Genomic DNA, 20792 nt, shown 5'->3' on the forward strand with positions numbered 1-20792 from the left:
TCGATGCCTCGGCACAGCAACCCAATCCCCGCATTTCAAATGCTGGGGAAGCAAACGTGGGGAAGCCGTTTGCCTCCCTTTCATTGGGACCTGCGTTCTTGGACCGGGGTGTAGGTGTCACTGAGCACCTTCAGATATAAAACCGTCTTTCGCTTCACTCTTTCTTTCTTGATACCGTTTATTTTGATCATTCAACCTTGGCAACAAACATCCCCCCTCACACACAACAATCACAATGGCACCCAAATCCAAAGCCCCCGTCTACGTCCTCGGCGTAGGCATGACCAAGTTCATCAAGCCCCGCGGCAAGGTAGACTACACCGAGCTCGGCTATGAAGCCGGCATCAAAGCCCTCCTCGACGCCGGCATCACCTACGACGACGTCGACAATGGCGTCGCTTGCTTCTGCTACGGCGATTCGACCTCTGGCCAGCGTGTCTTTTACCAGTTTGGCATGACGCAGATTCCCATCGTCAACGTCAACAACAACTGCTCTACTGGGTCTACTGGTCTCTACATGGGCCGGACCCTCATTGCGTCTGGAGCGTCTGATTGCGCATTGGTGGTGGGCTGGGAGAAGATGATGCCCGGAAGCTTGGGCTCTCACTGGAACGACAGGGAGAACCCCATCGGCACGACGTATGTGATGATGGCGCAGACCAGGGGGTTGAGCAAGGCCCCGGGGGCGCCGCAGATCTTCGGGAATGCAGGGAGGGAGTACATGGAGAAGTGAGCTTCCTCTTGGTCGCATCTTTGGTGACATGCATCACTGACGCACGACTTCAGGTATGGCGCCAGAAAAGAGGACTTTGCCGAGATCGCCCGCATCAACCACGCCCACTCCGTCAACAACCCCTACTCTCAGTTCCAGGACGTCTATACCCTCGAGCAGATCATGCAGTCCCCCGCCGTCCACGAGCCCCTCACCAAGCTCCAGTGCTGCCCTACCTCTGACGGTGGTGCCGCCGCTGTCCTGGTCTCCCAATCCTTCCTCGACGCCCACCCCCACCTCAAAGACCGCGCCATTCTCATCGCCGGTCAGGCTCTCACCACCGACGCGCCATCGCTCTTCTCCAAGTCCTCCATTGATCTTGTGGGCCGGGAGATGACCCAGCGCGCGGCTGAGATCGCCCTGGGGGAAGCAGGCATCACGGCTAGAGACTGCCAAGTCTGCGAACTCCACGACTGCTTTTCCGCCAACGAGATGTGTCTTATTGACGCCCTTGGGTTGTCCGAACCGGGCAAGGCGCACGAGTTTGTCAGGAGCGGGGCGATCACTTACGGGCCCAACACCAAGGTTGTGGTGAATCCTTCTGGGGGGTTGATCTCGAAGGGGCACCCGCTCGGGGCGACGGGTATCGCGCAGTGTGCCGAGCTGGTCTGGCATCTGAGGGGGTGGGCTAACAACCGGGCGGTGAAGGGGACGAAGTATGCGCTGCAGCATAATTTGGGGTTGGGGGGCGCGGCGGTGGTGACTGTTTACAAGAGGCCTGATGGGCAGGAGGCGAGCGTGTTGGGGAGTGAGGAGGTGGGGAGGGTGAGTTGGGTTGGGTATAACCCGGCGGTGGAGGCGAGGGGGTTTACGGAGGAGCAGGCTGACAAGGTGAGGAGTAAGAGGAGGAGTGAGTTTGCGTTGACGAAGACGCTGCAGTTAATGAAGCAGGCTCAGGCGAAGGTTTAGGGGGGCTGCAGGATGGGTTGTATATATGGTATGGTATGGTATGGTATGGTATGTGTGGACATGATTGCGTTTTGCTTTTGGGACAATATTGAACTTTTGTTGAAAATCCGGCCGTGGTTTAGTTCGTCCCATCGAACATGAGGCAATTTTTACTTGTACACGGTCATTCAGCCCCTCGTGTTCTCTCGGCTATCCACCAACGCCTCGCTGCCTCCTGATGTGTGTTCTTCGTGATCGCCTGCCCAATCTCCCAACGGCATCCATGTCCCATGTATAATCAAGCCTGTCTAAAGAAAGAGTTTCACCCACGCCCGCTCAACCCTGCGGGATACGAAGCATTCATACCCATCACAGATTACCTCGCCGGCCCTCCCCTGATCATAACCTCCCAATCGGCCATCTCCTCGCTTTCCTCTGCCCGATCGTCAAAAGCAACACTCCCCCTCTTGACCCTCGCCTTTTGGGGTGGAACGATAACCACCGAGTTTCTGGCTCCCCTTCTTGAGCCCTCACCGCGCGTTGCCCCCCCACCACTACCGGACGATGATGATGCTTCCCCAGCAGCACGATCCGGCACGTAATCAACGTTGACCTCCTCCACGACCTCCACACTCACAGTCTTGATGATCCCCCTCGGCCACCAGTTCCCTGACTCGAGGTCGATCTCCTCGCCCTCAAAGTAAGTCCCTTCACCATCGCTACTGCTATGCCTGTCATCGTCGTACTTGTCGTGGTGGTGGTGGTGGTTGTTGTTGTTGTTGTTGTTGTTGTTGTTGTTGTTGTTGTTGTTGTTGTTGTTGTTGTTGTTGTTGTTGTTATCAGCCCGGAAGAAACTCCCCAGGCTGCTCACGCTGGCGGAGTGCCCCTGTCTGTTGTGTCCGTTTGACACTTCGGCTGCTGTGCTGTTGCTGTGGAGTGATTTGTGGGAGCTGGCGCGGGAGGAGGCACGGGTGATGGTTCGAGTGATGCTCCCCGCTCTGCTTGACGAGGACTTGCCTGTCTTTCTGCTCCTTGATGTGCCCGCGGAGGAGGTGCTCTGGAATGGAGTCCTCCGCCTGGACCCCTTCCCGCGTGAGGCAAACAGCGTCCCAAAGGTTAATATATTCGCCGCGACCAGACCCAGATTTTGCTCCAGGGTCGCCATGAGGCTGGCGTAGGAGTGATCGGGGGTGTAAACTCCCAGCCCGCTTGTTTGTGCCGTCCTTGCTGTCCCGACAATGGCGAAGATTCCCGACCTGAGTAGGGTCATCACATGTTAGCAACCCCCCTCCTCTTCTTACAAACTCGAAAGATGAAAACCCACGCAGAACAAACCCCAAACGCCCCCCAATACTCCCACCCCGTGTTCCCATCCCCCAAACCCATGCCAAAAATCACAACCGAGAACCCCCCCAAGAAAAACCAAGTAAAAACCCCAAACGCCCCCTGGAAAAACCCAAAATCCCTCTGCACACCCACGTCCCAGCAACTCCCCTCCACCTCCCCCCCCCTCCAGATCTTTTCGAGCGGTCTACACTGCAAGTTCACCGTCAACGCGAAAGCAAAATTCACCACGGCCATAACGAGTACCAATCCCCCCAACAAAAACCGCCATTGGCTCCCCTTCCCGGAAAGAACCCTCATGTAGACAAGACAGATGGCTATCTTGCTGAAGGTGACACTCATGAGATACCACGGCCGGCCCAGAACGTCGTATTCAAGTGCCCGGACGGGGGAAGAGGTGGTGGACTCGACAAGGGTGAAGCTTGTCGAGATGAGGGCTACTAGCTACAACCTCTGTCAGTACATAACGGGAAGAGGTCATGGAAGGGGGCGTACCGTGGCGATGAGGCTTCCCCAGTCGTCAGCCTTGTATCTACCATTCCCAGCTCTGTGTTGTCGTGGAAGGCAAAAGAATCGCACAAATGTTGTTGAGAAGGCGGATGCTGCTGTTGCCAGCGAGAAGGAAAGGAGGACGGGGCCGAGGGAGAGGTCCGCCTCTAGCGGTGGTGGTGTTGGTTGGGAAGGGTCCATGATGACCTGTCATCTGTTACGTTACTCACAAAATTATATCGAAAAAAAAAAAAAATGTCATGATGATGATGCCCTCGTCATGGTCAATGTTGATGTCCCAGCCACAACAGAAAAAGGTGAAAAAAAGACTAAAACATCACACGCCAGGGAGAAGAAAAGTTTGGCAAGTTAGAGCTATAAGACACGGGATCACGACATTTTTCGTTTTCGTTTTGAGAGAACACAACAACACCCCAGAGATTTCATGCTATACCATCACCCATCACCTGGTCAGCCTATATCTTGGCTGGCGGGCGGGCGGGTAAAAAGAATGAACGAATGAATGAATGAATGGGTGATCACCTCCTCCCCCTCAGCCAACTGAAACCTTCCCTTTATCAAAACATTCTAGTTCTTACCAAGGGGGATATCATATGGTTCCGGTCCCCCCCTCCCCACGCTTCGCTCAACTCGGAGGTTTGAGCTTCATCAAGGAGGTAGAAACATGAAGAGATATGAGAAAAGACAAGGACTACCCTGCCTTCTACAAAACGGTCTGGACCAGAGTGGATGACAAGAGCCGAAAGCTCCCTCCCGTGTAAATGCGGGATAGGTTATGCTTGGTTGATCGCATAGACTTTATAAAAGCCCCGTAAAGGACAAGGGAAGTGCCGAGCTGGGGTTGGGTAACGGAGGCGGCTATTGGGGTGCTAAGGGGGGGGGGGCGGGAAGAAAGATGCTATGAAACGGGCGTCTGGCAGGGTCGCTAGCTAGGTAGATAGGTGGGTGAGGGATATAGAAAAGAGAGTTAGCGTTGCGAGTGAAAGGCTTGGTTCTAAAGTCTCAAACATTGATATCGATGTTGACTTACCATGGATAGTTGAGGTGAGGTTGATGAGGCATCGAGCGCCAACATGTCGACATTCGGATAGAAAGAGAGCACCGCAACCATCGCAACTTCAACTTCCGAAAGTCAAAGCCCATCCTCAAAGCGGAAAACACTCCACATCTCTCTCGAAATCGGACACCCGGTCGCATAAAGTTCCTCTTGTCCCTCTCTCGCCTGATATGTTTACATTGTGTGATCGCCATCCAATCGAAGGCTACTGGAACAACCTCTAACAAGCGCACGGCCCCCTCCCCCCTCTTTCTCACCCCGGCACACATCAACGGTCCGTGGTGTCTTCCAAAAATGGCAGCAAAAGACAGGCAAGGCGTTTAAAGCTCCGGAGCTGAGACTTCAGCTGTGAGCCGCATGAACTTGTGTATTCAGGCAAAAATGGTGATGATGGTCAGCTCGGTGCCGGAGGTTGGGGTGAGTGTAGGTGAGCCAAAGGTGGGTGACGAAGGTGAGCGGGTTATGTCTTTCTTTCAACATCTGCTTATACCGCTGTATATCGGGTCCCATTCTCATCTTCCATGTCGTGAGATGCTCAGCCTCATATGTATGTACATGTCCATCTAGTATACAACAAGCATCTCCATCGATGCCGTGTCCCTCCCGTTTTGTTTCTCTTATGTGACAAAATGCCGCCCAAAAAATATGTTACATGCCCTCCTGTGTTTTCCCAACCCATCTCATTTTGCAAATATCTCTTTCATATCCCATACCTCGCCCCCCTCCTCTGCGCATGCAAATCAAACTCCCTCCTCACCATCCCCCCCAGCACCTCCCCCACAAACCCCTCATCCACCTCCTCCCCCCACCGTCCCCTCAACTCATCATAAACCTCCATCACCCTCTTCTTCCCCGAGCAAGCATCAAACGCCCTCAAAACCCAAACCACCAACCAAGTCTGCAAATGCACCCCCGTCACCTCCTCCCCCCCCCTCTCCCCCACAGCCCTCAGCAGCGCCTTGAAAATCTCCTCCAAATGCCTCTCCGACCACGCACTCCTGTGCAACCTCCCGTGCCTCGCAAAGCCCTTGAACAGCCCCAAAAAAATCGCCCCGTGCAGCGGAATCTGAAAATACTTCATCTCATCCACATACCTCGCCACCCTCCCCAAATCCCCCTGCTTCCCATAGTAGTTCACCAAGATCCTATAAGTCTGCAGGTCCGGCGTCGTCAACGCCATGCTCTGAAATCTCTCCCTCTGCTCGGGGAACCTCCTCCCCAACTTCCCCATCATCATCAACGCCTGCGTGATCGCCCTCTCCGTCATCACCCCCCCCTTGACCGGCACCTCCCCCAAGTCGGAATTCGCAGCCTTCATCCTCTCGTATATCCTATCCGCCGCCGTCTCCTCCCCCGCCCTCAGCAAGCCCGACATCATGGCGTTCAGCACCACCGTGTCGACAATCTCCCCCCGCTCCACCATCTCCCGGTACGCCGCCCTCATCCCCCCAGTCTCGTACTTGAGACTAAAGTAGTAAATCAGGCTGACGTAGTGATACCGATTGTACACATGCCCCCTCTGCTCCATCTCCTTGTAAATCATCTCGGCCAGCACAAAATTGCCCGCTTTGCAGGCGACAGTGAACAGAATGTTGAACGTGACATCGTTCCCCTTGATTCCGGCGTCAATCTCCATCTCTCTCCACATCTTCAACGCCTGCTCGTTTTCCACCTCTGTGATTCTGCCGACATATTTGCTGCCAAAGTGAATGACCCTGTTCCACTCACTTCTCGTCAGGGCAATCCCGCTGTTTTTGACATCGCCAATCACAGTAAAGTAGCGCATCATGGATCTGGCATTCAGCTTGGGAGGCTGACCGAGGGCTTTCAATAATTGATGTCGAAAGTTGGCGTCGAGATGCAGGATTTTCGGTTCGGGGAGGCGCTGGTACAGGGAGTAAACGGTGTCTAGGTCGCCCATTTCGGGCTTGATCAGGTAGTATCTGACGGCGAAGCGCAGCTCGAAGAGGATTTGTTCATCTTGTTGATTCCGGGGGCGGATAACCTCGTCAGGAGCAGGGTACTCGACTTGTTCTTTGGTTTTCGCGAGGGAAATCTTGGGTGTGTCGGCTTGGGCATAACCGCGCATGTAGGGGTCGGCGTGCAACTCGACATAATCGCTCAGAGGCGCGATGGGTTCCCCATCGTAGGGGTCGACGAGGGCGAGGAGCTCTTCTTTGGAGTGGCCTGGTGGAGGGTGGACTGTTTCTGACCCTGGGTCTGGCTCGGAGCACAAAGGTGACGTTTCGTCGTTGGCCGGTGCTGGAGGTGTAGCTCTCGCGGTGTTGCTCTTTGCTAAATAAGCCAACGACGGCCGGAAGGAGCTCCAGAATCGGATGGTCGAGAATCGGCGGAGGGTCGGGAGGGTCAAGGCATAGTGAAGCGGGGCTGTCGAGCGGTGGTGATGATTCAGAAAACCCCTCCCCGACCCTCCGCCATGGTTATAACACGCAGGTAAGATATTGGTCTGCCATTGCCAGGTCGACGACGTTGACGACGACGGGCGGTGCAAAAAGAGGATCGCGCCGCATATCGACCCGTCAATTCGTCTGGAGACTTTCATGGGCTGTCGTCCAACATGGTGGCCTGCCGTCAGCCCGACCTCGCATGCCCTGTGTGTCGTTGTGTCGATGCTCCCGTGTCGGTGGTTGATTCGTCCGGCAGTTTGAAGGGGGGCGGAGTCACGGCGCCGAGGGGTCAAGGTCGTCGTCAACGATGGGGGGCGTAGATAAAGCACAAGAAAAAGTCGACATTGAAGCTTATCGCAACTGTGCTTTGTTTGCCCCCACCTTTAGCAAGGATTATAGCGCTACAGCGCTACTAAGCTAAGGTACGAACCAATGACCGCTGCCGCAAAGCCCAAGCTCCCGCCGTCATGGAGGGGACAAAATTTCTGCCAGGGGCATTTCTCTCATAAAACCCCAACCCTCCCCAATCAAAAAGTTGGAATGCCCCACAATTCAATCGGTACTACTTCGTACCAACCTTGAAGATTGGCAAGCCAGCCGTTATCCCATATTTTGATATCGTGGGAATTGCGATTGCGACTGGGGACGGCAGCATACCACCATCACCACAACCCCCTCCCCGATTTCTCACCAGATCCTCCTCCCTCCCGGGGAGTAGTCCTCCATCAAAATGGCCCGCGGCCCCTCCCGCCTCCTCGCCTCGCGCGTCCACCAGACAGCCACCGAATCCCTAGCCTCGACCGTCTACCCAAAAACCTACAACCCTTCCCCTCCCTGGGTCGCCGCCCTAGCCAACATCCCCCCCTCTGAAATCTGGACACGCCCCTACCCAGCCCAGCACGCCCTCCTGCCCGTCCGCCTCCCCAAATCACGTAAGACCCCCCCGAAAAACCTCTACCGCCCAACCAAGATCGAGCACCCCGAGGACCGCCTCCGCAAGCAATTCTACTCCGACCACCCATGGGAACTCGCCCGGCCCAAGCTCCTCATGGAAATCGACGGCAAGGACGCTCGTTATCGGGATTGGAGCAAAGGACTCCGACAGCCGGGGATGAAGTTGTCTGGAGAGAGGTACATCACCCTTGCTTGAAAAAGAACAAAAAAAAAAAAAAAAAAAAACAAACAAACAAACAAACAAAGAGTGATAACTGACAGAAAACAGTGTCGTCCAACGCCAACTATACCTCATGCAGCACGCCAAAATGACGCGAGCGCAAGCCTACGACGTTGCCCGCAAGGAGTTCTACAAGCTCCGCCGCTTCGAGGAGACAGAGGCCAGGATAGCCCAGGAAGAAGCGAGGGCCTACGGCGCCTACTTTGGCAAGACGGTCAACCAAGTCGGCATGGAGCTCGAGGACAAGGAGTACAACAACTGGCTCAAGTGGGCTGGGGAGGAGATTGAAGGGCAGGAGATGGAGAGGCAGGCGGCCTACGCAAATGATATTGATTTGCCCGAGGTGGAGGCTGAGGAGGCTGCCGATGTGTAGAGAGTGAGTGAGTGAGTGAGTGAGTGAGTGAGTGAGTGAGTGGGTTGGTTGTTGTTAGCTTCCTGAAGGGAGCTGGAGAGACGGACAGTAAACTGTTCGGGTGTGGCTCTCTGTGTATACATGCAAAATTATGGGTGGTTTGGGAGGGTAGAGATCACAAAATTTGTACACAAGTTCAGGATCGCTGGTTATGTTCGTATTGGACAAACGAGGACGGGGTATCGTTGAATTCATGAAAGCAATGCTAACCGCCCAAACACGCAAACATCCATCCCAGCTCACCCCATCCTCGCCCCCTTGGCAGCCCCGACCTCCCCGACATAAACCACCCCCTCATACTTGTCGCACAGCTGCCGATGCTGAACCCCAAACACCTCCGCAATGCCGCTCCAGTAAAACATCTTGCCCGTCAGGCTCAAGCTGTTAATCCGCGCCCAAGTCTCCACGTAAACCACTTTGCAGGCGTCTTGGGGAACAACGGCGAGTAGCTTGAGGATGTACGCAACCAAAGCGACCACAAACCCCGTCCCAGGCCCATTGGTAACAATCACATTCGGCCACTTATACCCCTCCCCCTTCCTCGACCTAGGAACCGTGCTCAACGCCTTCACCGCCCCCACCCCCGTAACCAAACTCGTAAACGGCGCCGTCCAAAAAGGCTGGTGAACCCTCCTCGCCCTCGGAATTGTAAACATATCCCGGGTGCCAACCCGAGCCTTGTCAACACCGGCCGAAGAACCGAGAACAGCCCAGTCCAACAACGACTCCAACCTCAACAACCGCCGCAAGGAATCCCCATCTCCGCTCGTAATCACATAGCGCCGGTGCTGCGCCGGCGACGGCAAGAACGAGTTCTTGATGGTTTCAAACATCTCGGTCGTGTGCCCGCCCGACCCCAAGACGAAGAGGAAGTAGGCGGGCACACGCCCGAGGATGCCGTCACCGCGCGAGGAGGCGACCGGGACAGCACCGCGGGCCAGCGCGGGAAACAGACCACCGCGCGCACGGCGGCGGGAGGAGACGAGGGTTTGGTGGCGGTACTGGCGAGGAAAGGTCGGTTAGCAAACGGTCTGGGACAGGGCACTCCTCCAGTTTTACAAGCCGCCGCCGGCTCTGGGGAGGTGAACCTCCGCGGAAGCCGAACGACGACCCCAAGAAGGCGCCGGTAAGGGCAAGCATCCACGACTCCACTGCGTAAAAACAGACGATCGTCCGCTGTCCTCACTAGAGGTGGGACAAGGCTACTGAAGCGTGCTTGGTCGCGAGGGTAGATTTTCCCTCGCAAGTTTCCAAGAGGAGAGGAAGGAAAACTTGACTGATGAGTGCATTGTGGAGTGTGACAAATTTGAGAACACGGTGCGGATGATAGAGGTGTAAATGAGGAAAAGGAGATGTATATATAGAGGATGCATCCAAGAAGACAAGTGAGAGTAAGCTAGCGAAAGGCAGAACCATTGTTTGCCAAAAAACAGAAATAAATATGATGTGCTGTGTGTAGGTAGGGATGAGCTTGACAGCGAAATTCATCAAGCGCTCTCGAAAGGAAACATTTTGAGTGGTCTTGATCGCCGGCATGACTGTGAGGTAAAGAACAAGGGGGATGCAATGACTCGAAGAAGTTCTTGCAATAGAAAACCACTTCAGAAGTAGAAAAGATAAAAAGGAGCTGGGCAGAAGAAACCGCTCCCAGACGTGACCAAGCACCAAACCCCATATAACGGCTCGGGAGAATGGCGCCCACGAAGATCCCCGATCGACAGACTCTTGGAAGGAGACTACATGAGACACTTCGACTTTGCTCGATCACATTCCGCCAGAAGCAGACAGCACTTGTTGTCCCCCTTTGCTCCCCCAGACATCCCCACCTCTCGCCTGAGCCACTCCGATCCCTCAACGGCAAGTTGCAACAATAACCTGAGAAGTGAAAAAGAATAACTTACAGCCACACCCGAGCAACCAGCCACGACCAAAGTCACGAGCGCGGGCCAAGACAACTTGACAACGGCTGCAGCAGCCGCGACAAACGCACACAAGAGCGCGAGGAAAACTATTTTTTTTTTCCACAAAGGTAAATTGTTAGCAAGCTGTTTCATGTCTGTTTTCATACGATTTGGGGTTTGATCTTGAATAGTGAGAACTCCGCCTCCAAAGGAGCTGCAAGTCATGAGAAATGTGACGAGTCGTCCTAGAACTTGAGTATTCGAAGTTGACCATGTGTGCCTTTTTTGTGTCTCTGAGATGAAGCCCGAGAAGAGCTTTCTCAGGACCTGATATCATGTCTTGGAAAGTGGAACTGGGCTCTCCCACGGGTCGATGTGAAATCTTCAAAGTTGAAGAGTAACATGGCCCCTGATTTTGTCAAGTCGTAGAACAACATGATCTCTCAGTTTTTTTTCAAGGTCCCTAGTCCGAGGACATGTGATGTAAAGACGATAGTTCTACTTACCACCGAGCAAACCACCCTCACCCCCCATCTCATCGATCGACTCGAGCATTTTGATCTCGTCTCGTTCTTCCGCTGGAGGTGCTGACTTTGGTGGAGATGGCGACGGCGAAGCTGTTTCTTGCGGTCTGGCAGGTGACACCAGTGAGGCTTTTTCTTGAGCTGCCGAAACTTGTGGTGAGGGCCGTTCTCGTGGCGACAAAGGTTTCGATGGCAGCGTTGATGAAGAACTGAGGTCTGAAGTCAGGATTGTCTGTGAAGAGGAAGAACTGAGATCTGAAGTTGGGACTGTTTGTGACGAGGAAGGAACAAGATCTGAAGGCGGCACTGATTGTGGTGATGACGAAAAGAAATCTGAAGCCGGTGGCTCCAAGTTTTGCTCTGCTGGGCTTCCGCCTTCTCGTTGCTGGTTGTTCTGGAGAAAGCCTGGCTGGTCTGCGAGGCTGTCGAGGGGTTTATGAGTCGCTGCCTGGCTCTCGCCCCGGTCAGAAAGATGCGGGTCCATTATGGCAGTGACTTGAGTCTATTATCGCGAGAATCAATGGGGGGCGACTAATTGAGGTTGTCGACTAAGCGGCGGGGATGGTAATGGTGATGTTGGGCGGTCTGTGCTGTTGATGCCAAGAGATTGACCCCTGAGCCCCTTTCGAGGTTGGGTTTGGGCTGATGTTGGCCAGCTGCTGAAGAAAGATTGTCGACATATACTTGGACACTTTCAAACCAGGTTTCGGATGAAAATATGCAGTTGGATGTCCAGACACCAAGTCGGTGTTGAACTTGCGAATCAAATACAGCAATGCTCAAAGGTGAAATGGGTGACGGCTGTTCTGGGGTAATGTGCGTATGGTGCAAGATGGCAGGTGGTGTTCATCTAATGTCTGAGTGAAATTGATCTTGCTGGCGGCCAGTTAGTAACTTGTTCAAGAACGAATGAGTCGAGAAGCTACAGCAGGCCTGCGGTGGGAGACGAACTGGTTGTGGTGTGAATTGAGACGCTCAAAAGCCCAATCTGGCTTCTCTGTCTCGTCGTTGAACTGGGAGAGTCTGTGCTTGCTGGCTTGGAGTTTCTGAACTCAATGTTCTAGCAGCTTGCTGTACAGTAAGAGAATCCTCCCGCTACCGAATTTGAAGAATGGAAGCTGAAGTTGTAAGTCAAAGTCGTGAAGAGGCCAGCAATTCGATGTGGTGGGTCAAGTTACAAAGACGTGCAATTACAAGTAACGAATTCAGGCACACGTGGTCCGTGCCTTGTGCCAAGACACAATGACGGTGTTGTGGGGAAATGCATTCCCCTGTCGACCGCGCATTTGAGTGCTGCTGGAAAACACGACCGCCCGGCAGAATCGCCGCGCAAGCTCCCTTCCTCTTTAGCTTTCCTGGAAACACCTTTTGGAACTGCCCCACGATCACATTGCTTCTGTCGCTTCCTTTGGTCAATCGCGTCTCGATATGCCGATTCAACCAAACATCAAATAACCATGCCGCCGCGACGCCTATTTGGACCGCAATACCTGTCGTGCTTTTACTGTGGCCACACCACCAAACTGCGCAACGATGGCAGTACAACACACTTCCGGTGTCTCTCTTGCGATGCCGACAACTATCGCGATAGGGTAGAGTTCTATCATTCCTGTCAAAGTCCCCCTCTATACTGACATGACGCTAGAATGGCGAGCCGGTCGACCCTCCAGTGGCACGAACTAATACTTCGACGCCCGCACCTCGATACGCTGTCCCACGCCCTGGGTCCCCTCCAGCAAGCCCGGCCAACTCAGTCTTTTGCAAGACGTGCTTAAACAACCAACGTCTTTTGAGTGCCAGTCTTGCCCAATATCTTCCCGATTCCGACGAGTCCGATGATTCAGACAACGGGGAGCGAGAGAGCCGGTTTGATGAGTTTCGCATTACCCAAGAGCGCATCTATCCCCAGATGTGTGCCGAGTGTGAGCCCAAAGTCCGGCAGCGTCTAGACCAGGCGGCCTACACAGCCAAGACCGATACCCTTCGGCGCATGATGGACCGCAATTCCAACATTCGGCGCAAGATTTACATCCAGTCGAGGATGCCTATAAAGATACTGAACGGCATTGGGAGATTGCTGTGGGTGTCGGGCTTTGTGTTACAACTTGTGTGGCATAGTTTGCTCTCTACCACAAACACCAACCAGATCCCATATTCCTCTTGGCTGCCATTGTCAGACACATTGCTGAAATGGAGCATTGGAGCCACAGTTTTGGGGATGTGGTGGAATCCACGGTTGTTGGATATGATAGCTGGAAACAGCAGGCAGGTTACCGGGCTATTTCGCTGGTACTTGATTCAGTTTATTGCCGTCTTCTCGCGTATATATCTACGTGTTGCTCCAGGGTCTGCAAATGCTGCTTTGCGGAAGTTGCCCTTCCAAACCAATTTGCAAATCATCGGCGCGACTGCTGCCACCATAGTATGTGCTATCCATCCATCTATTCATGTCCAAGATCAGATACTAATCAGCAAGCAGCTATTTTTGATTTCATGGCAATCGGTCGGCCTCAAGCCTTTGCCTGTAATCAAACCAACCGCGAAACAATCAAACCAGTCCTCATTACGGGGGAGACCAGTCGCGAAGAAGACGCCTGCCTCTTCCGGAGCCAAACCCAGAGCCTCCAGTGCAAAGAAGGACACCATAAAGTCTCTGGGAGATCTGTTGGATGAGCTGGAGCATATTGAGAGCTCCCCTCCAGAACCAAAACGACCAAGCACAGCAGCATCTACTGTCTATGATTTGTCACCCCTCAGACGCGCGAGGGATGAGCCGCGTGCACCACGAATGGGCTTTACACATACCCTGGAAGCCCAGCAGCTTACCAACTCTCTTACCAGCATTCAGGAGCTTGACTCGATGAATCTTGTCTCACCGTCCTTTTTTCAGGACCCCCCTCAAAGACAGGTCAATTATTCTGCAGAAATGGAGTGGGAGCCAGCGCCACCGCAACAGCAGGTCTCCTCGCATCGCGCTTTCAGCACTCAGGGCCAACGCAAGGCTCAGCCGTTTGGGGCTGCCCCAGTAGAACCCAAGAAGGGTCCGTTCTGGTACAAAGTCCCGCCGGCTCCAGTAACGCCTGCGCAGAGAGCATTTAACCCTCCGAACCAACCAAGACTGAGACCAAGCCCGGTGCAAGGTCAAGAAATCCAGTTCCGGGGCACTGGGACGCCCCAGAAGCAGTTGACTAACAGTCGGCACTATGAGCCCGCGCCAGAATTTGCTCCAGCAACCTTCTTTGCGCAGCCAGGTCCGGATGACCCGAGAAACGAACTGACCGGCATGTTTTCGGGCAGTTTCAGTCTCGAGCACGAGAGTCCGAAGGAAGAAAAGCCACAGTCGACATGGCTTGGAAGATTGCGGAACAGAACACCGGCATCAAACAAGAAATAGGAAGATGACAGATAAAAATGGTTGTGATTGATTCACACAATAACGTGTACATGAATGACTAGGATACTGGGATGGTTGGATGGGTAGGGTCAGGATACGGCGGGATTTTCTGTTTAGAAATATGTATACCCCTTTCATGTTGGTTGAAGAGTCATGCCCAGCAGGTTGTCAGGGCAACCTAACCCGATCAGGCGATCATGTAAGTATTAGGTGTCGCCAGCCCCAATTTCATCGGTTTAAACAATTTCCATGGTGTTGTCAATTGGTTTTGCAGGCTTTCGCGTTGAGAGCTTTCGGACCCAGTCAAGTTGCCACTCTCAGTCCAAGATCCGGTTCTCTTACCAATTAGGGCCGTCACACGGCACAGGATTTTGCTGGCACTATCTCACGTCAGTGACGACATAGATCGGAACCCCCTATTCAAGTTGTTGTCTTGAACATCGTGAACCTCACTCCGACCGCTTCTGACTTTTCGACATCATCCAAAATGGAAAACCCAAACGACAACAACGAAAACTCGCACTCCCACTACCGCACAACCGGCACACGCCGAATCCCCTCATGGCTCAACGCCATACCCTCCGAAGCAGGCGGGGGAAGCGACGCGACAAGCAGAACAGGCCCTTCCGTCGCATCCCATCGCCACCACCACCACCCTCAAGGCCCGCCGCCGCCATATTCATTCGGACAGGCAGAGAAGTCATCATTTCCAGCAGCAACTCAAGACCAATCCATGTCCCCGCCCAAAATGAAGATAAGAGGACATTTCAACCCTCCGAATCAGCAGCTTTACTCTGAGACATCACTTGCCTCTTCCGGCCCCCAGCAGCAGCAGCAGCAGCAGCATCAGTTTCAAACCCCAACAGCTTCCACCCAACCCACACCGCCATCATCACAACAGTTACTCTCACTCTCACGACCCGAGCCACCGTCCCCAAGTAAACCCTCCCCTGTTATGGACCCCCTCCGTCAAGAGGTCACAACCAATTTCACGTCTCACTGCCCGGTGTGCAATTCTTCGTCGTCTTTGTCGTCCACCGGCCAATGTAACCGCTGCCAAATGATAAAATCATACGTCAACCAACCATATCACTCCTACCGCTTTCTGAGCTCGTTTCTGTTGCCCATCTCGGAAGTTTTCAACTACGAGGAGATGCTGGCTTATTTAAATGAGACGATTATTGAGCGGGTTATGAAGGGAGGGAAGGCGGAGAAGGTTTATCCCGTGATGGACGACTTTGGGGTTGTGGTGGAAAAGGCAAGGAGGAGGAAGGAGTTTTTTGGAGGGGGGATGGATAGGGTGGAGGGAGGGGGAGGAATGGGAGGGTTATTGGGCAGTGGGGGATGGTTAGGGATGTGACACCCGTGAAGAGGGAAGAGGGGGGAGGGGGAGGAGGAGGAGGAGGAGGAGGAGGAGGAGGAGGAGGAGGAGGAGGAGGAGGAGGAGGAGGAGGAGGAGGAGGAGGAGGGCAGAGGTCTAAAGGGGGGGGAGGAAGAGGGGTGGGAGTGAGGAGGGGTAGAATTGTGAGGTGTGTTTGAGCGTGCTGGATACCTTATCTAGGTTCTGTGGCTGAAGCGTGGTTCAGGATACTATACTGTTGCCTTGAACTTGATGATACATGTTACTTGCTACCACCGCGGACAGTATCTGAGAGAGGTAGAAAAGGTTATCGCGCAAAGGGGCGTGCCATGGGTTGAAAAGGTAAAGGGCAACGCCATCAAAGTAAAGTTTACACACTCGGTAGCTATATCTTGCCCTCCAAGTGCAGCCCTCGAGTTTGAATCCTTTTCTCTTCCGTGCATAAAAAAAAGACAGATCTGGTGACACCATCAAACCATCACCCCCATCAACCATCAACCATCCACCACCACCACCACAACCCACTCATCAAACCATCACCAATCACAACACCCACCCCGCAGCAAAAATGCCAGCCCTACATCTACCCACCACCCTCACCACCATCACGCACCGCTCCCCAGCCAACCTCATTGTCCCCCCCACCAACCCCTTCCCAGACACCCTCAACTCGAACAATCGCACCTCCACCCCAACCACAACCCCCCTCCCCTCTTCCAACCCCCCCGCCGCAATCTCCTTCATAGTCATCTCCTCCCTCGTCATAATAATCACCTTCCTCGCCGCTCTACACATCAACATCCGCGCCCGCAAGCACACCCACAAACAACAACAACAACCCCACCAACTCCAAACCTGGACCCCCCTGGTCACAAAACGACAAGAGGAGCGCGCCAAACAACTCCATCTAGAAAAGCAAGACCAACTTTGGGAAGGGCAGGAGGAGAGAACAAAAAGAGGGGAGCTGCTCCGGGCTGGAATGGAGGTTGGTGCCATGGCGGGAAGACTCTCATCGGGACGAGAGAGGGCAGAATTGAGTGGAGATGGGAGGGACGGTGTCAACAATCATGAGAGTGGGAAGGAGGAGGAGCAGGAGGGGAGTGTGATACGTGAACCGCCGCCGCCGCCACCGTATTCCCCCCCATGGGTAGGGAAGCAAGCGGTAGATGATGCCTCTACTACTAGGGCTGTGCGTTCGGTTCTGTGAGGTGATGGGCGGCCTATTATAGGTGATCAACAAAGGAAGGAGCGGGCTTTTTGGGGGTTTAAGGGTGGAAAAAGATGGATCAGAGGGGTTGAAATTATCTCGAGGCCTGTTGACCAGCTTTCGAGATCTGTCGACTTTCTTTCGGGGCCTATCAACTATCTTTAAAGGCCTGTTGGCTGTTTTTCATGCAAGGTAAAAAAAAAAGGCCATGCAAAAGCAACTATAAAACAGCTAAGCAATCCCAAACTCACACCTCTCCCACCACACAACTAATCCCGTCTAAACGGCACCAAGACACCCCATAACACATAGCTCATATCCCTCACCACAACCACGCCATCCCCTAGCCCAAATCCAACCTCCCCAACTTCCCCCTCAAAACCCCCTCCAAACCACCCCCATCCCTACAAAACCCCGCCAGCTTCACCGCCCCCTCCCCCCACCCCCTCGCCCTCTCCCTCTCCCCAGCAGCGAAACAATCAATCCCGTGATTAAACGCCGTAGCAGCCATCCACTCCAGCTCCTCCTCCGGCCAGCCAGCCTCGCTCTCCCTTAACTCCCTCGCCTTCCCGCACGCCTCTTCCAGCAGCCTCATCGCCAACCCGTCATCCACCGGCAACGTAGCCTGGAACAAACACCTCGTATACTTTGCCAATTTCACCGCGTCAAACGCCTCGAGCGCCCAAATCTCATTGACAAGTTTTCGCATGGTTGAGTACAGAACTGCTTGGGGTGTTAGTTAGCTTGTTTGGGTAACAAAAGGGGGGCAGGGGGGTTACCTTGTCCTGGAGCTCTCGCTCGGAGCAAACTATCCGCCATAGCCTGAAAAGCCGTCACACTTTTGCAGCCGACTGCTCTTTGCACAATCCCACCCAAATCATCCCACGCTTCCAGCACTACCGCGGCTTCAAAGTCAAACGTCAGCAGCGTGGCGTGTTTCCTTAGCATGTCATCCCTCGAGTGTTCGTCTAGCCGTGGCAAAAGCTCTGGAAGGTCGGTATCGAATGCCAAAACATGTTCTCGCATGGCGGTGTAATATTCTAGTTGCTTCGTGACATTGTCTTCCGCCCTTGCTTGGGAGACCAACGCCGAGGAAATGATGAACTGGGAAAAGAGCATCTTCAAACCCATCTCAACAAGCTGAGACCCTCCCATGTCAGGCGGAAAGTGGCCGGTGATATGAACGCAAGAGGTGAGCATTCTGACTATGTACCGTAGGTCCCACGTTGTTGTGTTCTTCAGAGCGAGGTTATAAGAGTTGCGGCTGAACCACTCGAGTTCGTCAACCGTAAACAGCTTACGTCTTGGATTCTCTTTCTTCTGCTTTTCGAGGGCGACAACGACTGTTTGATCGGTCAGGGGGCTGCCAGTATGGGCATTCAGGGGTAGCTCACCAGCATCAAACATATCGCAAAGGTCTTCAACAACCCCGTTTTCACCAGCGTCTGCCCTATCAACGAGCATGTTCAATAGTCGAATGGTACACCTGAACAACGCCGGCAAATGTATCGGATTCGGCTCCTTGTACTCATATCGATCCTGCAGCTTCTTGAGAGCGGCAATAGCACAGATGACGTCCCCAGCCTTCTGGGACTCTGCAATACAAGCCCCCAGAAAGTCGACATGTTCAGGTATCTGACTGATAGTTTCGAGACATTTTCCAGCCAATACTCGGTCTTCAGTCCGTATGGCGACTTTGAAGGCAAGATATGCGGTCATGGGCTCCTTCCAGCTCGTAGCCGACATGTCGTTGATGACTCTTGTTGCCGTTTCCATGCTGTTACGGGCCAGAGCACAGAGGAGAAGCTTTCTTTCTTGACGTCAGTCCTTAAATTCAACATCGGGATGGCTTTGAATTACCTTTCCAGCTTTGCGTTATTCCCAGGACCGCCCTTCTCAAAGATGGGCGCCAACGCCAACTGACACCAAGCCTCGGCAAGCGCGTATTCCCCCTGAGTATACGACAACTCCAACTTCTTCCACAACAGCTACACCATCATCATCAGCATTCTCTCTTCTGCCCTTCCACCCAAAGAAAACTCACCGCCTGCGCAGCAACCGCCGCCTCAGCGCTCACAGCCCTCGCAACATTCCCAAACAACTCGCCCAACCTCCTCACCGTCTCCATCGAATCCCTCTGCTGCGTCATCATCCACATCCTCGTCACCAACGCCTTCTCCATAAACTCTTGCCCACCAGTTCCCCCCAATGTCCTCAACACCAAAATAAAATCATCCATCACCGCACACCCCGCCCCAGGAGCCTTATCATGCAACCTCCTCACATGATGCACAACCAACTTGAACTCCGCCCCCGACCCCATCCCCTTCTTCCCATCAAAGTTCCTAATCATATGCCTCAACACATCCGCATACCCCTCCTCATCAAACACCTCCGCATTAGGCGTCTTATACATCACCTCCAACTTCAACAAACAAACCACCATCTTATTCCCCATCTCCACCTCCACAAAATCAACATAATTCTTCGCCTTCCCATAATTCTCCTCCGTTCCCGTCCCCAGCAACGCAGTAATCAACGCCTGCAAAATCGCCAACCTCAGCTCCACCCCCTCCCTCGTAAGCTGCTCAACACCCACACTATTCACCACCTCATTCGCCCTCTCCAACCACTTGACTGCGATCTTATAGTCCTCCTTCCCGCTCAGACTCTTCCCAATCTCATACAGCACATCCGCCAACCTCTCGGTATAATCCCTCGTGAGAAACCCCCTCAGGCGCTCAGCACTGCTGTACATATGCTCGGCAACATCCAACCTCCCCTCCACCCACGCCAGCGCCGTCCTCCAGATGAAGTACTCCACCTCCAAACAATTCACCTCACTAACCTCTTCCTCCATCCAGCCTTCCCGTCCCAAATCTTGCAAATGAGTTTTGTGATCGGCCACAATCTGCAGCGCATTCCCCGACAGTTTCGTCTCCTTCGTTCCCACCAAGTCCCTTGTTATCTTCAAACCGAGTTTGATCACATCCACCAGATCACTCCTCCTCTTCCTCTTGTTCCTGGCCGAGCGGGCAAACACCACCAGCCAAAACCCCAGCGCCTTGCCATAGAGCGCAAGTTTCCTCAGCCGAGTATTGGGGGCCTCAGGTGGGTTGATCGGGTCGTTGCAGTCCCGCCATAATCTCGTGCATAAATTCCACAACTTGACACCAACACCATCAATGTCAATTTCTTCGGGCGAGTGCTGCTGCTGATGATGCTGCGCAGAGGAGGAGGGCTGAGGCCGTTGGCAAAGCAAATGAAGCTTGTCAATATGTTCAGTAATCTCCTCAGTAAGCTCTTCCGCGGCAGGTATATCATTCGGCACAGACAGCAGGTTCAACAGTCTGTTGGCAAACTCGACACAGGGGGTAATCCGCCTCTCGGTCTTGGACTGGGTAGGAGCGGGTGCTTCTGTCGTTAGCATGTGCGTTTGTCCTGTCGGCCGTCGAGGAGGTACAAGCGATCGAGGAGGAGGTGACGAGAAGGGCGGAGGTGACAGCCTCGGGCGGACACCAGTCCCTACTCCTGTCGCTGAGACCCCCCTGGTCGGCGGGAGTGGTTTAGAAGGGAGCCTCCTATCGTGGCTGGAGATGGTCGATCGAAGGGGCGGCATCGTGTATAGATACCAGAGGCATCGCAACTAAGTCGGCACAGCGACAGAAGGAGAGGCAGAAAACGCTGAATTTGACTCTGCCTGATAGGCACGTGGACTAGCTTATGACAAATGGCCGCCCTCACCTAACCATCCAGTGGAAGGCGCGATTAAGGAGAACGGAAGGTGCCACCTATCCACCAGCACCTTCCTGATGTCAACCATCAACCCTATCCCTTTCCA

The 20792-nt window shown here is 53.8% G+C and overlaps 8 protein-coding genes across 8 annotated transcripts; 4 read left to right on the plus strand and 4 right to left on the minus strand.

Moving 5' to 3' along the window:
• Positions 1–235: 235 nt before the first annotated feature.
• QC762_306260 (uncharacterized protein) lies at positions 236–1681 on the plus strand (the record flags this gene model as incomplete). The annotated part of the gene is made up of 2 exons (XM_062888919.1): positions 236–729; positions 787–1681. 2 exons carry the CDS (start codon positions 236–238, stop codon positions 1679–1681), a joined length of 1389 nt encoding a protein of 462 aa, XP_062744849.1.
• Positions 1682–2036: 355 nt separating this feature from the next.
• On the minus strand, positions 2037–4469 carry QC762_306270 (uncharacterized protein; the record flags this gene model as incomplete). The annotated part of the gene is made up of 3 exons (XM_062888920.1): positions 3500–4469; positions 2985–3448; positions 2037–2916 (listed from the first exon to the last, which is right to left on the minus strand). The coding sequence occupies exons 1-3, from the start codon at positions 3692–3694 to the stop codon at positions 2037–2039; spliced, it is 1539 nt and encodes a 512-aa protein (XP_062744850.1). The 5' UTR covers positions 3695–4469.
• An 802-nt stretch (positions 4470–5271) lies between these two features.
• Positions 5272–7134, minus strand: QC762_306280 (uncharacterized protein; the record flags this gene model as incomplete). Its single annotated transcript, XM_062888921.1, has 1 exon — positions 5272–7134. The coding sequence occupies one exon, from the start codon at positions 7132–7134 to the stop codon at positions 5272–5274; it is 1863 nt and encodes a 620-aa protein (XP_062744851.1).
• Positions 5357–8575, plus strand: RSM25 (mitochondrial ribosomal small subunit component). The gene is made up of 2 exons (XM_062888922.1): positions 5357–8110; positions 8202–8575. The coding sequence occupies exons 1-2, from the start codon at positions 7710–7712 to the stop codon at positions 8524–8526; spliced, it is 726 nt and encodes a 241-aa protein (XP_062744852.1). The 5' UTR covers positions 5357–7709; the 3' UTR covers positions 8527–8575.
• Positions 8576–8718: 143 nt separating this feature from the next.
• On the minus strand, positions 8719–12150 carry ALG14 (UDP-N-acetylglucosamine transferase subunit). Its single transcript, XM_062888923.1, has 3 exons — positions 10973–12150; positions 10634–10680; positions 8719–9566 (listed from the first exon to the last, which is right to left on the minus strand). The coding sequence occupies exons 1-3, from the start codon at positions 11472–11474 to the stop codon at positions 8805–8807; spliced, it is 1311 nt and encodes a 436-aa protein (XP_062744853.1). The 5' UTR covers positions 11475–12150; the 3' UTR covers positions 8719–8804.
• A 121-nt stretch (positions 12151–12271) lies between these two features.
• QC762_306310 (uncharacterized protein) lies at positions 12272–14384 on the plus strand (the record flags this gene model as incomplete). The annotated part of the gene is made up of 3 exons (XM_062888924.1): positions 12272–12582; positions 12636–13412; positions 13470–14384. Exons 1-3 carry the CDS (start codon positions 12448–12450, stop codon positions 14382–14384), a joined length of 1827 nt encoding a protein of 608 aa, XP_062744854.1. The 5' UTR covers positions 12272–12447.
• A 487-nt stretch (positions 14385–14871) lies between these two features.
• On the plus strand, positions 14872–15923 carry QC762_306320 (uncharacterized protein; the record flags this gene model as incomplete). Its single annotated transcript, XM_062888925.1, has 3 exons — positions 14872–15667; positions 15691–15768; positions 15829–15923. 3 exons carry the CDS (start codon positions 14872–14874, stop codon positions 15921–15923), a joined length of 969 nt encoding a protein of 322 aa, XP_062744855.1.
• A 1371-nt stretch (positions 15924–17294) lies between these two features.
• On the minus strand, positions 17295–20570 carry SPO22 (sporulation-specific protein 22; the record flags this gene model as incomplete). The annotated part of the gene is made up of 5 exons (XM_062888926.1): positions 17295–17674; positions 17731–18294; positions 18346–18728; positions 18812–18939; positions 18996–20570. 5 exons carry the CDS (start codon positions 20568–20570, stop codon positions 17295–17297), a joined length of 3030 nt encoding a protein of 1009 aa, XP_062744856.1.
• Positions 20571–20792: the final 222 nt, after the last annotated feature.

This window comes from Podospora pseudocomata, chromosome 3 (genome assembly GCF_035222375.1).
Source record: "Podospora pseudocomata strain CBS 415.72m chromosome 3, whole genome shotgun sequence".
Lineage (NCBI taxonomy): Eukaryota > Fungi > Ascomycota > Sordariomycetes > Sordariales > Podosporaceae > Podospora > Podospora pseudocomata.

Bases quoted from the DNA above. Each gene is read 5' to 3' on its own strand.
- RSM25 (XM_062888922.1), top strand. From the start codon at position 7,710: ATGGCCCGCGGCCCCTCCCGCCTCCTCGCCTCGCGCGTCCACCAGACA. The intron at 8,111-8,201 runs GTACATCACCCT...GACAGAAAACAG, and splicing joins ATGAAGTTGTCTGGAGAGAG to TGTCGTCCAACGCCAACTAT.
- ALG14 (XM_062888923.1), bottom strand. From the start codon at position 11,474: ATGGACCCGCATCTTTCTGACCGGGGCGAGAGCCAGGCAGCGACTCAT. The intron at 10,681-10,972 runs GTAAGTAGAACT...CATGACTTGCAG, and splicing joins TGAGGGTGGTTTGCTCGGTG to CTCCTTTGGAGGCGGAGTTC. The intron at 9,567-10,633 runs GTATGAAAACAG...TTTCCTCGCCAG, and splicing joins TCAAGATCAAACCCCAAATC to TACCGCCACCAAACCCTCGT.